The sequence below is a fragment of the Coregonus lavaretus genome (assembly GCF_964263955.1).
Source record: "Coregonus lavaretus genome assembly, chromosome: 26".
NCBI classification, from domain to species: domain Eukaryota; kingdom Metazoa; phylum Chordata; class Actinopteri; order Salmoniformes; family Salmonidae; genus Coregonus; species Coregonus lavaretus.
Window position 1 is genome coordinate 28,924,288 of NC_140013.1, and position 13,313 is coordinate 28,937,600.

Sequence of the window (13,313 nt, forward strand, 5' to 3'; positions counted from 1 at the left end):
TTGAGTCTTTGACAGTAGCTAATGATGTTTTTGTGGATTTGGGACATATTACTTGTTTTCAGAATAGTTGTTTTCCCAGTGGCGTCTGTTTGGAGGGGCGTCACTGTGCTAGGCCACTGACAGGAGTCAGGAAGGGTCACAGCCATGGAGAGCAGGGGCCCGGGGCAGCCAGGGGCCCACAGGGTCAACAGTCACACACAGTCTTCTATCTGCCCAAGTCCTTATTCGGGTTTAGAAAAAGAAGCAATCGAAACATCAACACAATACCAAGGTAAATGTTTACAACCACATTGTCCACGTTTTGTTTTTCGCCATATTGTTTCCCCTGCAAAAAACATCATATGGGGAAATTAAATAAATAAATATGACAAAAAATGATTTGACTGCTGTCCCTACCCCTGCCCCTACCCATGCCCGCTCTCCTGTCCTCCCCTATTGAATCTCTCAATGGTACAGTCAGCTCTCTAAAGCTACCAGACGGTGCCCTCGTTCATTTCCGAGGGTGCGTGGGACAGGTGGTTGCCGTATCCGCTGCCATTGAGGGACAGTGAGGTAAAGGGTGGGCTGGGGCCGTACACCTCAGAGGAGATGCTGTGCATGGGCCCTGGGATGCCTGGCTCCGGACTGGGCGAGTCCCCAGGGTGGTGGGACATGATGTCAGAATAGCGCTGCACCTCACTGGAGGGGTGGTGCCCGGGCAGGGGATGGTCCATACCACCTAGAGGGGTGCCCGTGGGGCCTGAGGAGGGCACGAAGGGGAGGTCTATGGGGGTCTGTGCCTGCGACGATGGAGGCCCCTGAGGAAAGAAGTCGTAGTTCCCTCCTGGACCGTAGTACTCGCTTTGATAATCTGCAGATCGACAAAAAATCAGGGTTAGCCTGGGAACAATGCGGCGTGTAAAAATGATCTCAGAAATATTCAGGAATTCATTGAATATACATAGCCTGAAGTTGCATAGGGAGAAACCCTCGCCGTGGCACATTAGTCAAAGGACATTACACTTAAATCAAAACTGCAATTGGGTGGGGAGAACAACGCCGCAGCAAAATTAATTAAAATGGGGACCATTTCATCAGAGATTTTACCTTCTAAGATGAAAAAAAATATTTCAGCAGGACAAGAGTCCACCACACACTATTTATATCCACAAAACATGTTAGGAAAATTGAAATAAGGAAGCACACACTCCACCACAATCAAGAAAAGTCTACATTATTACATTTTAAGGGTGGCAGGTAGCCTAGTGGTTAGAGCGTTGGGCCAATATCAGAAATGTTGCTAGTTCGAATCCCCGAGTTGACAAGGTGAAAAATCTGTAATCTGCCCAAAGGAGTAGATAAACATGTTTGTATATTAATAATTTCTCTAAATTATTTGCAATTTATTGTGAGTTCATTTCTCAAATTCAACTACCCTCTCCAAGCATCAACATTCTAAATATTCCTCAAAGAAACACAAAATGCATGTCACAACCAAATATGTTTCAAGCACCTTCCTAGGAAAACAGTAGGCCTACAAATGCACCATTCTTGCATGTGAATGTCATCTTGTAAGGAACATTTTTTAGAAAATTCGGTGAGTGAGATAACATAATACAGTTTGAATGTTGACATAATATACCTGACATACAGAGAACAATAATAATAATGTACTAGTGATTATTTATTCATATTTAATGACATATTTAGGCCTCTTGCATTAACTGTTATTGCCAGCTGTTTAGCTTACATTAACACCATATCAAGATTGATTCTCCATTCTACTGTAATTGTTATTTTTATTAGGCCTATTTTATTTATTTTTTATTTTCTAGTTTGGACAAATGGGTCAGATGATTGAAGTTTATAATCTGAGACAATATTTAAAGAGACACGTTATTTAAACATTGTAATTTAACAAACTCAATTTCGAATCACTTCAAACCTTTTTGTGGCGTTTTGGCACATGTGTAATCGTGCATAATCGTTGATTATCTCCCATTGTAAATCATCTATCACATTTTTTAACACGTGAAGATTTGGCACAGCATCCTAACTAATCCATCTCTAGATAATGTCCATCCATACCCAAACATTTAAAAGCACTCCTCTCGGTGCAGGTCCTATTCCAATTATGTGTGTTGCGCTCATCTGATAAGCCATGATAGTCATCAAAGGCGTCCTGGGGCAGCGCGACAAATGGAAACAGCGCTTGGCGGACACATACAATAATGCGACATTTCAGCCAAACATGTGAAACTGATAAACCCGCTGGGACACGCACGCCGTGTCATCACTCTTCTTACCTCCGTAGTAAGAGAAGGGACCGTTTGGAATTAATTCCCCGGGTTCCAGCCGGTCCACTAGTGTTCTCATTCTCCTCGGGCTCCGGAAGAACGCGTGCCGTCTCGCACCCAGGGCGCTCAATTGCTTCATGCGTCGCTCTTTGGACCGCCGGTTCTGAAACCATACCTACGGAGCACACAAGTCAGCATAGAGCAACGTTAATGAAAATTAAATGGATTGGAAGAATTTAAGTGCACAAATTACTTCTGGAGAGTTGGAGACAAAGAGAGGCTCACACTAAAGATTGCCTCTGTATCCAAAATGACATTTGACCACAAATCTCTATATATTAAGATAAAGAATTGAATGCACACAGGATGTAAATGTGCAGAATCCAAATTGCATAGTAATAAAAATAAAAACAAACACTTTACTTCACTACAGATAGAAAAACTTGTTTTGTAGAAATATCATTATAGATTAGTAGCCTATATCAAAAGTAGCCGAACTTTGATATCAGAACTATTCAAACAATATAAGCATTAATTATGATGTCCTTTTATCATTATTACTGCTTTACCGTTATAATATCATTGCTTTGTTTATAGATCCGTGATCAACATCAAAGCAACACCCAGGCCATGCATAACCTGGGTCCCTGTTTGTGCCCGTGCACGCGCTGCCCTGCATGGTGGTCAGGTTCGGTGCGTGGTGACCTGATGGAGTGAAGTCGTATTGCAGGGACAAGATTACTACTAATTATCGTCACTCCAGACTCACATATCTAACCTCAGTTTAATGATATTTTAACCCTCCATTTACCCCGACTGAGGGGGCAGCAGCAGGAACCTTTAAAATATCTAATTAATACTTAATAGGAGGGTTGTTACCGATATATTAACCGGCTCTGCGAGGTTATTAATTCGTAATCTATATATTCCTTCTGCTAATTATGCTCTTCCCTGACGCTCTTAAATATCCAACTTCGCCACTTTATTAATCTCCATAAACCTTTTTTTTTTTTTTTTACTTGATCTGCGGTTCAATCTTTTGTTAATAGTTTACCATGTCCCCGCAGCACTAGCCCAATCATTGGAGACTCTCAACGGTGCGGATGCGCTTATGTGTGTGCGCTTATTTTTGAATTTAGGTGATGAGATACAGAGAGCAACTAAAAAAAACTAAATCAGATGTGCATCTTCAGTAGCCTAATTTTCAGTAGCTTACTTTTAAACTCTTGAAAATAGGCCACAAATAATGCCACAAGACAAAAAAGACATCCAAATGATAGGCCTACTTTTTTGAATTATGTTGCGGAATTTGTTAAAATTAAACATGTCAAATAAATACCACTGGTAATAATAATAATAATAATAATAATAATAATAATAATAATAATAATAACGACAACAACAACAATCATATTAATACTAAGTCTCCTGAAACAGATTTCTGCGTTTACACTTGACTGAAAATGGTCACAGCATGGCTAAATGTGGTCGCAAAACGTGATGGCCCAGCGTTGCCAAGACACCCATCGCTCTCACCAGTCTCAGGCCAATTGGCGTATTTACCCATCCTGCACGCCAAGAATCAAAAATACCCATATAAATTACGCTTTCCAAATAAACCTCGATCGCAGCCAATCTTTCGCTCGTTCAATTCAGTGTGACCATGCAATTTCTAGGCAACCCCATCTTTAAGCGGGAAGGCAGATGAGAAAGGAGCGGAGTGATTGTGATGAGGTCTCACTGTGGCGAACTGTTGACACCGTGCCCAACATGGAAAAACAATTGCCAACCAAGACCCCACTCCACGTGCCCCCACCATTTTTCTTTTTTTTCTCAGGCGCTCAGGGAGATACTTTCCATAAAATATAAGCTGCTATATCACACGTTTTAATAAGTGCGTAAACCTGAAAGCGCACAAGGTGAGGGTCCCCCAACTCCCCTCCTCTCACAACGGCCCGTTCCCACTGAAATATACGGTCCTCATCCACTCCCATACCAATATGACATGAGCTGCATCAGGAATTACATGTATGTCATTATAGTGCATTTGTCATTGCCATTACCTGAATGACTCTCATGTTCAGCCCCGTCTCTTGCGCGAGCTGCTCCCTGATGTGTCTCGTGGGTTTGGGGGTGGCAGCGAACGCCGCTTTCAGGGTCTCCAGTTGCTTTGCTTTGATGGTGGTTCGCGGTCCACGTCGTTTACCGCCAAGGTTTTCGCCATCGTTCTCATTACTACCCGTTTCTTTGTCCGACAGATTGGCTATTTCAGTGTCCTTTACATCGTCCTGTAACTGGTCTTGAGAATCCGGTGATAAACTTGGATCGCTACATGCTGTTACTGTAAAAACGAAAAAGGACAGAAAAAGCTTAGACACACAGTCCATGTGTAACCCTATAACCTCAATATAATGAGGAATATGTGGGGTTTTTTACAAATGTATATAGGCTTATTACACTATAGGCCTACCTGAAATAATAACCTATGCAGATTTAAATTATTTTTATGAACACTATTTGTCCATCAGTTATTTTTCAGCGACCAATTCATTAAATGTCATAAAATGGGCCTACAATAAAATCAATAGGCGTATGGGTCTCCAATAGCCATACAACCAAAGTCCGATAATTAACATCTATGCAAATAGAATTTGATATTTCGGCTTAGACCTAAAATCCAAAGAAATCTTTAGCAATTGTGTGAAAATATAGGCTATGCAATTGCGCAAATCCTTATTTCTGTTTTTACCATAAAATAAAATAGCTTAGGCATAGGGCCTACAATAGATGCAAGAGAACGGCCATGTTCTTCCTCAAACCATTGAATTGATGCATGATCATTCAACACCAAACTGTGGGTGGAATACCTCACATCCATCACAATTTAGTATCCATGCGCCCAAAATTATAAAGCCAATTTGGCCGTATAGGCCTACCTGAGAGAAGGTTTGTGTCTTTCCCATTGCTGTGGGTTAGATAATCTTCTTTGCAGACAAATTTGTTTTCGTCTATGATGTAGAGCTCCTCTCCCGTGGATAGCTGTTTGTTACACATCATGCAGGTGAAGCAGTTGAGATGAAACACTTTGCTCCTTGCCCTCCGGACCAAGTCGTTCGGCGAGATGCCTTGAGAACAGCCCGCGCACTTTGTCCCGAACCTCCTGCGAGGGGACACAGGAAGAATGCATGATTATTAAAATGTGTTTAGGCACAAAACCAAACAATATATGTTAGTATACAACGACTGCATATTGACAGTGTGAATAAATACATATTTTTTAATAGAGGTAACAGCTTAGTCAACACTGTTAAGAAAAGGTGCTATCTAGAACCTAAAAAGGTTATTCGGCTGTCCCCATAGAATAACCATTTGAAGAACCCTTTTTGGTTGCAGGTAGAACCGTTTGGTTGTAGGCTATGTTCAAAATATACAGGTTAAGACAAGAGGATTAATATCCCATAACTCTTTGCAATTCATGGGACAAGCGTTGCTAGTTAGAAACGGCGCTAGTAGTTATCAATGGAGCTGGTCACATGAATTTTAGAACGCTTCCGTATGGAATTACTTCATTGTTTTGACCTTCCCATCTTCAACCTAGGTTGCAGGTTGAACCGTTTTGGGTTCAATGTAGAACCCTTTCCACAGAGGGTTCTACATGGAACCGAAAAGAGTTCTACCTGGAGACAAAAGGGGTTCTACCTGGAACCAAAAAGGATTATCCTATGGGGACAGCCGAATAACCCTTTTGGAACCCTTTTTTCTAAGAGTGTATGAATAGGCCTGCTGGCTCCCAATTGCAATGATTCACGATGAGAATGATTCCATAATGGCCATATGTGGTCCTGTTCTTTATAATTATGGTTGACCGTAATAGGCCCTGTCCTTATTTTATATTTCTCATTCATTGTCAACGGAAACATTTTCTTACTTTTCCCAATCAAAAATGATTTGTTCCATTATAGATATATTTTTGTGTAAATAAGAGAATTGCCTAGAATTGCATTTTAAGCCTATTTAGACCTGTTAGAAGAAAACAATTTGTGTTGTCCATTCTGCAATTTAGCTGATCATTATGAACAAAGAACACATAATGTAATTACACAAAACAACAGGCCTAAATGTCTAACACAATTAGGCAATAACGTTCTCTAGGGTTTTGGGATAATAAAGACTTATACACCATAATATACATTGCAATATAGAAGTTATTACTTTAACGTGTAATGATCCTATTTTTGTTGATTGTAACGGAAACGAATGTGTATTGAGATGGTGTACACTGACTGCAAGTCTGTGATTGCATTGTCTGCTTGTTTGATCTTTTAAACAGGTTTATTATTTAAATCCACTTATCACGTCCTTCTCACTGGAGCCGTGCAAACACAGGGACCTGGGCAGATAGCTTTGCCACTGGGCCGAGACACACTTCCTCCACACTATCCCGATTAAGTATTTTCTAGCCGCTTCTCTGCACCTCTACGCCTTTACAAACAACGTGTGATTTCCTTCATACCCCATACCGAGGACGAGTACACACGCGTTTAATGTTGCTGTCCAACTTTTAGCATAACAATACAAATTAACAAGCCTTTAATTACTGGCTGTCCTAATCAAAGCTTCCGAAGCACCACCTCCAAATATACCTTCACACCTAGCACTTATTAGAAATTCTGGAGGAATTGGATGCAGTCTTATTTGTCTATTTGAACCATATTAGACATTTCTAAAACTGATATTTAGAGTGGTTCATGTATTAATATGTGCGATCTATCATAAATTCCATTACGTATTTAGCCTTGAGTATGCCTATCATTTTGTATAAGCAAATTATAATGGTAAATGTTTTGAGAGAAAAAGGCAAACAATTATTGGCTTAACAGTTGTCTAAAGCACAGTTTGAAGGTATGAGGTGTAATTATCGTATGTCTTTAGATAGTTTTGCAATTTATTTTTAAATGATTTATAGGCTCTACTTTTGAGTTCATTAGTTCAGAAGTTAGAGATTCACCTCTGTTTTTTTTTGTTACACTAAACAAATACCTGTGTTTATATGTTCATTATTAGCCTATAATAAATTATATTGAAAATGTTTTTGTGTTTGCATTATATCCTTATGAGTCTTTTTTGGGAAAATTATGCATTTGACTGAGAACATTAGGATAGTAGTGTTTACTAAACAGAAACATGGCAATGCTTATCCAAGACTATACATCTGAAATAATAATTCCTGTAGTAAAGGACGAATGAAAGGGAGCAAGCTCCCACCGGTCAATCTTACCTAAAGAAGTCGTTTTTGCAGTATAGTTTCCCCTCTCGAGAAAAGCATTTCTCTGTTAAATTGCATTTACACTCGCAGCACTGTACGCACTTGACGTGCCACGCTCTGTCCAGAACATTGAGGAGAAACCTGTCCAGTATAGGCCTCTCGCACCCGGCACAGTGGACCATCGTCTTTGGATTTGCACCTACTCTACAACCGTTTCTGTTCAGCCTCCTGAGGTTGTGCTCGTCTCACTCACACTGACTTGAGCAGAAAACAAATCAACAACACACACCGATCATTGGATGTTTTGTATTTGGAGTATTTGGTTCCTTATTCGCTCGGAGGTCCTTTTTCAATGTGTTTACATAAAAAGTCGATGGGTAGCCTGGTCGCTATCCTACCTCTTCTTCGCTCCTCTGAAATGGTCAGCATGGAGGTTTATAGGATCCAAGTACAGGATGGCGACCGTTAGCCAGGATGCAATTCAGGATGGCGACCGTTAGCCAGGATGCGTCCTCCCGGGTGAGGTAGTGCCAAAGCCTTTGACGCCTCGAAAATCAGTCCTTTTGATCCTCTCCCATACACCCAACACACATCGGCTTAAATGAAGCCAATCAAATGGCAAAAAATATCAAGCCACCTCTGAAGATTGGCTATACTGCGAGCACCACAGCCTATCAGCAAGTATCCGTGGTCGTCAAAGTGAAGCATTGGCCGAAAAAGCTATGTGTGCCAGTTACTGTTGAAGACGCACATCTAACTAAATGGTTTTGGGGCAATAATGTCACACAACAAGACTCGCGTGCCTATAAATAATTCAATGTTCTTTGACATGACCGCTTATCCACTGTTGAGCACCCGATGAGAATCGAAATAATTAACCACAAAAATATTTCAAGGAAAAGTGTGTTTCCTCCGGCTCTGTTGGCTAGCTGTCCCCTCGAGCTCTCTTTTGGTAAATTATGCTAGTGATGGTAGGATGCGTGTGACATCTCTGTGCAGGGTTGACGCTCCGTGTTCAGTCTCCAGTACTCTGCATGTTCCTGAAAGCACACGAGCCAGCCTTATTCACAGGATCGTGACGTCAGGCAGTGGAGAAGCCAATCAGCAGCGCGCCATGCAAGTAACCATTAGCTATCCCTTCAAAGCAGAGCCGGTGCATTCTGTACTATTTATGGGGAACTGAAGAAACCAATTGTCAAATATTCCCAGAAACTGTCATATGTTAGTGAATGTATGTGGACGGAAAGACGACGACCGTTGAGGTAAAAACAGCACAATAATCCGTTTATCAATTGTCTGCGGCGAGGGAATGGACATGAAGAATCATTTGATAAGGTAAATATGGGCATCTTAATGTTCTCTCCTGATCCTGCATGGATCCTCCTCATGGGCGAGAGAGAGCTCGTCTTAGTTTTAAAAACAGTAGCATGTCTATCTTATATTCATATAACAAAATGGGATGGATTAGATAAAAGCATGCATGCTTTTGTTTCTTTTTTCTTTTTTTGGGAAAATCTAATTTTGACTAAGTTTTAGCATATAGTATATAGGCTAAAGAAGTGAATTGACTTTTGCCATACAATAGGTTATTAAATTATCAATGACAAGAGATAAGTCATATATTTAAATTGACCGAATGTTTTTTATTAGAATGTGCAGCCTCTCCAATGCGCCAAAACGAATGTGGTGGCACACGCTTTAGTGAGTGCTCTCTTGGTTCGGGATTAAAACATTTTAGATTATAGTTTAGATACAAATTCGCAATTATGTGTACATTACCTATGGGAAATGAAGTCGACATGGGTTAGAGATTAGTATTTACCCAAAACGGGAATTATGTTTCACAATTCGAAATAATCAGAGGTATAGGCTATGTCCTGGTGGCTGTTATAACCTTTTTCATCATATGCTTTTACATAGCCTGCACATAGCCTTCTTCTTACCTTTTATGCATGTTATCATTTATTTGCCATGATCATTATTTCATCACTAGTTCAATCCACGTTGCCCACCAATACATCTCAGCAGTGCTGTGCTCTCTTTGATCTTTTGTGGAGCATGGGTGATGTGAAAGACGAAGAGGCTCAAACGTTTACAGGTTGCTAGATCATTGTGACAGTTGCTGATGGCTTCAACACCTTAGGACGTTTAATTAAGGCCTTTCAATCCAATTACAAGAAGTGGAGCAAAAAACATTACCTAGAAGCTTGCAGACTCCAAAATAGTTGGGGCTATGCATTATGTAGGCCTATTGAAAACTCTGAAAGTATTACGAGACTTTCAGAGTTTTACAGGACCAAAACTGCTCTTAATTTTTTAGGAATGTCTAAACGTTCTTACTATTGATGCGTTTTTAGACTTCACATATCCAGCCTTCATATTTCTTAGTTTTGCATTTCTTAGTTTTGCAATTGTTTTTAAATCATCCTTCATAGACCTGTCTTTAAAGCTCAATGGAAGCTCAATGGAAGTTGAATCCTCTTTTAATCTTTTGAGTTCTTGCTTTCACAAACTAACATCTGTAAAATGATAGCTTAATAAATATAGTATTAAAAGTAAAGAAGTTGTAATAGTTTTATTTGTGAAGTGTTGACACTAAATGCTTTATGACTGATTGGATACTTTCAGACATTGGGAGGGAAAGTGATGCCAAGGCCAACACATAAACTCACATGGATGGTTGGCAGTTCGCACTTGTCGCGGGGTGACACCGCAACAGGGAGCCATCATCCGAAAGGCCTCCGCTCTCACTCTCTCCTAGCCAATGAGATTACATTTCTTCATGACACCTAATCTTACATCATCACTATCTCACTTCTCTCTCTCACACACACACCCACACACACCCACACACACACTGTTGGGCAGCGGCGTATTTTTGTGCAAACGTTCCAGTCTGAAATCTGGTTTCAATAGCACGCCTCCTCGTCCTCGTGCATATGGGCTACTTCTCATGTAAAACGGAGGCGGGGGCAGGACAAGGCCGCGACCGGCCCCATACTATAAAATCATGGTGACAGCTGCCTCGGAGCGTCTGGGGAGCGCCTATTTTGACTGCGGCACCCTTTCGATGACATGTGTTGTCCCCGGGGAAGAATAACAGATAAGAGTAGAACACACAAAATCCTCCAGCCCCGGGATCTCTCTCTCTCACACACACAACATCCTCGCGCCCCGGTATCTATTTCTCTCTCTCTCTCTCTCTCTCTCTCTCTCTCTCTCTCTCTCTCTCTCTCTCTCTCTCTCTCTCTCTCTCTCTCTCTCTCTCTCTCTCTCTCTGCGTGTGACTGTGAGTGATTTTAATGCATATGCTAAGCATTAGGTTACATTTCCACCAACATCTCACTGAGAGAGAAAGAGAGAGAGAGGGAGAGGAGAGAGGGGAAGAGACAGAGAGATGGATGACGTAGCAGAGACACTTCAGACCATATAGTTTGGTCAACTCTTTGGCATAAATAATAAATATATAGACGTTTATAGTCATCCTCATATAGCAACTTGATCTCATAGTTTCACTTTGGGATTTGAAGTAATTGGATGAAATTCGATTTTTTTTACACCTAAATATAGACATATGTACCTGTACAGTCATTGAGCGTTGGGTCAGTAACTGAAAGGATGCTGGTTCGATTCCCCGAGCCGACTAAGTGAAAACTGTTGATGTGCCCTTGAGCAAGGCACTTAACCCTAATTGCTCCTGTATGTCGCTCTAGATAAGAGCGTCTGCTAAATGACTAAAATATAAAATGAGAGAGAGAGAGAGAATGGGGTAGAAAATTGTCTGAAGAAGACTTTTGACAGTTAGGCGATTAAACTAAACTCAGCCACAAATGACAGCGTGAAATGTTCAGACTTTTCATAATAGGGATAGATTATTATGTGAGATATCTAGCCTTCCAGAACTGATGTCATAGTATATACCACAAGCTCTGACTGAGGAATATAAAGTCTTCTTACACTTAGACTTGGCTACTGACTTATGGGAAGTACATACGTACTAAATAGCTGTAAATAAATAACATGTTATTTTCAGCACCAGTAAAATATGACTTGTCACACAGGGAATAATCTTTCCTGATTTAGAAGAATAAACCATTCAGTACAGCATAACCCACAGAATGAGATTAATCCATGAATAAAAACGAAATCAGACATATATGAATATCTCAGGACCCCTCGAGGCAATGACGCGATTAAATGCAAAAGGATTACTGCTGTAATACGTATAGGAGTAATGTTTTTCACCCAGTCAACGCATTTTCGTTTCGTATCCAGAAGTGATAAATTCGAATTGTATTTACCCAAAGAAAAAGTATAGGCCTACATGTGCTACATATGTCACAACTGAAGATGCCTAAAGTTCCTAAACTTAGTTTCTCCAAAATTCTAAGATAGGCACCACAAAACAATATCAAGGCAGGCCTCTATATCATTTCATATCTGCCTCTACAGTATATTTCCTCACTTTATGTCCATACTCAGCGACAGACTGCTCCAAAGGGAGCTTGGTTTTACTACTGCTCTTTTACAGTATATGCAGGGAGCAACGTTGGGGCAAGGCTAGAGGGAGCCATCGATTGAAAAACGCACAACACAAAACCAAACCAAACCTGGCACTAAACAGGGCATGAACTAAACGCATCTCATTGCACATTCTCCTCCAGTCAAAATATGAGACCTGCTCTGTTGAGTAGGATATGTCAGAATGGCTACTTACTTTTTTCGAAGCATCGGTTTTTGTCTGTGTTGACTTAAACTGCATAGCCTATTCTGTCAGCGGTGGTAAGGCCTAGATATACAATTATTTTTCATGTGACAGGTGTAGGGTATTCTTATTTTGAACACAACACTTTTGTCTGTATTTCTATTCTATTCTATTCTATTATATTGTTACTTGTCATGGAATCAGACAATCCCCTAATACAATTTAGCCTAAACGTAATGTAGCCTACATTGGCTTCTATAGGCCCTGTGTCATTTTTAAAACCTAAATAGAGCCCACTTTAAAATTATTAAATCATATATTAATATTCTAAATAGCATGTCCATGCCATTCATCCTAGATGCAGATAATAACGCTATTTCGTTGAAGATAATGATTAGCCTATTTTCAGGTTTAATAAAAACCTTTTTCTGAAATGCATTTTTTTAATCAACAAAAACAACATTTTAGTTTAGGCTATTCAGTAGGCCTACTTATGCGAAATACCCCTATACATTTAACAAAATAAGTTGTATGTTTGTATGCTGCTGATACGTGACTGGGCGAGTGAGATTTGAGAGTGGGCAGTGGACTCTGTGATCACTAACCGTGCAGACACGCCGTGAATCCGGTAATAAAGTGAGAAATATTACCTCTGACTTGAGCTTTGATCAGCTGAGCGCACCGGGGACCGCCGAGAGCACTGCCGGAGGGGGGAGTGAGGAGCCGTGGCGGGCAGGCCTTCCCTATAGCCCCCACCGCGCCACAGCCCTGTTTGGGTACAATCACCATCCAGTTGGGATTTCAGAGGAGACTCGGATAGGCACGTCTCATTCATAAGCGCATATTGAGCTCATAGAAATTAATGTCTTGTTGTTTTTACTCTCATGTAATTCGTTTGGATTACAACTGAAGAGTTTGAAATAGATGAGGCCTCTTTCTCAGACCTCATCATTCCTAATCAAATAGGAAAAAGGGATAGGCTAAATTAAATAATTTAACAGTAGGCCTACGATTAAATTGTAGACAATGCTGAACGTACATAAATTGGCCTTGGGACAAAACTATA

General features: G+C 40.6%; 1 protein-coding gene across 1 annotated transcript; it reads right to left on the bottom strand.

The window, feature by feature from the left end:
• Positions 1–470: 470 nt before the first annotated feature.
• On the bottom strand, positions 471–7,724 carry LOC311101778 (LIM/homeobox protein Lhx1; the record flags this gene model as incomplete). The annotated part of the gene is made up of 5 exons (XM_084142966.1): positions 471–850; positions 2,286–2,451; positions 4,340–4,617; positions 5,213–5,436; positions 7,555–7,724. The coding sequence occupies 5 exons, from the start codon at positions 7,722–7,724 to the stop codon at positions 471–473; spliced, it is 1,218 nt and encodes a 405-aa protein (XP_083999092.1).
• Positions 7,725–13,313: the final 5,589 nt, after the last annotated feature.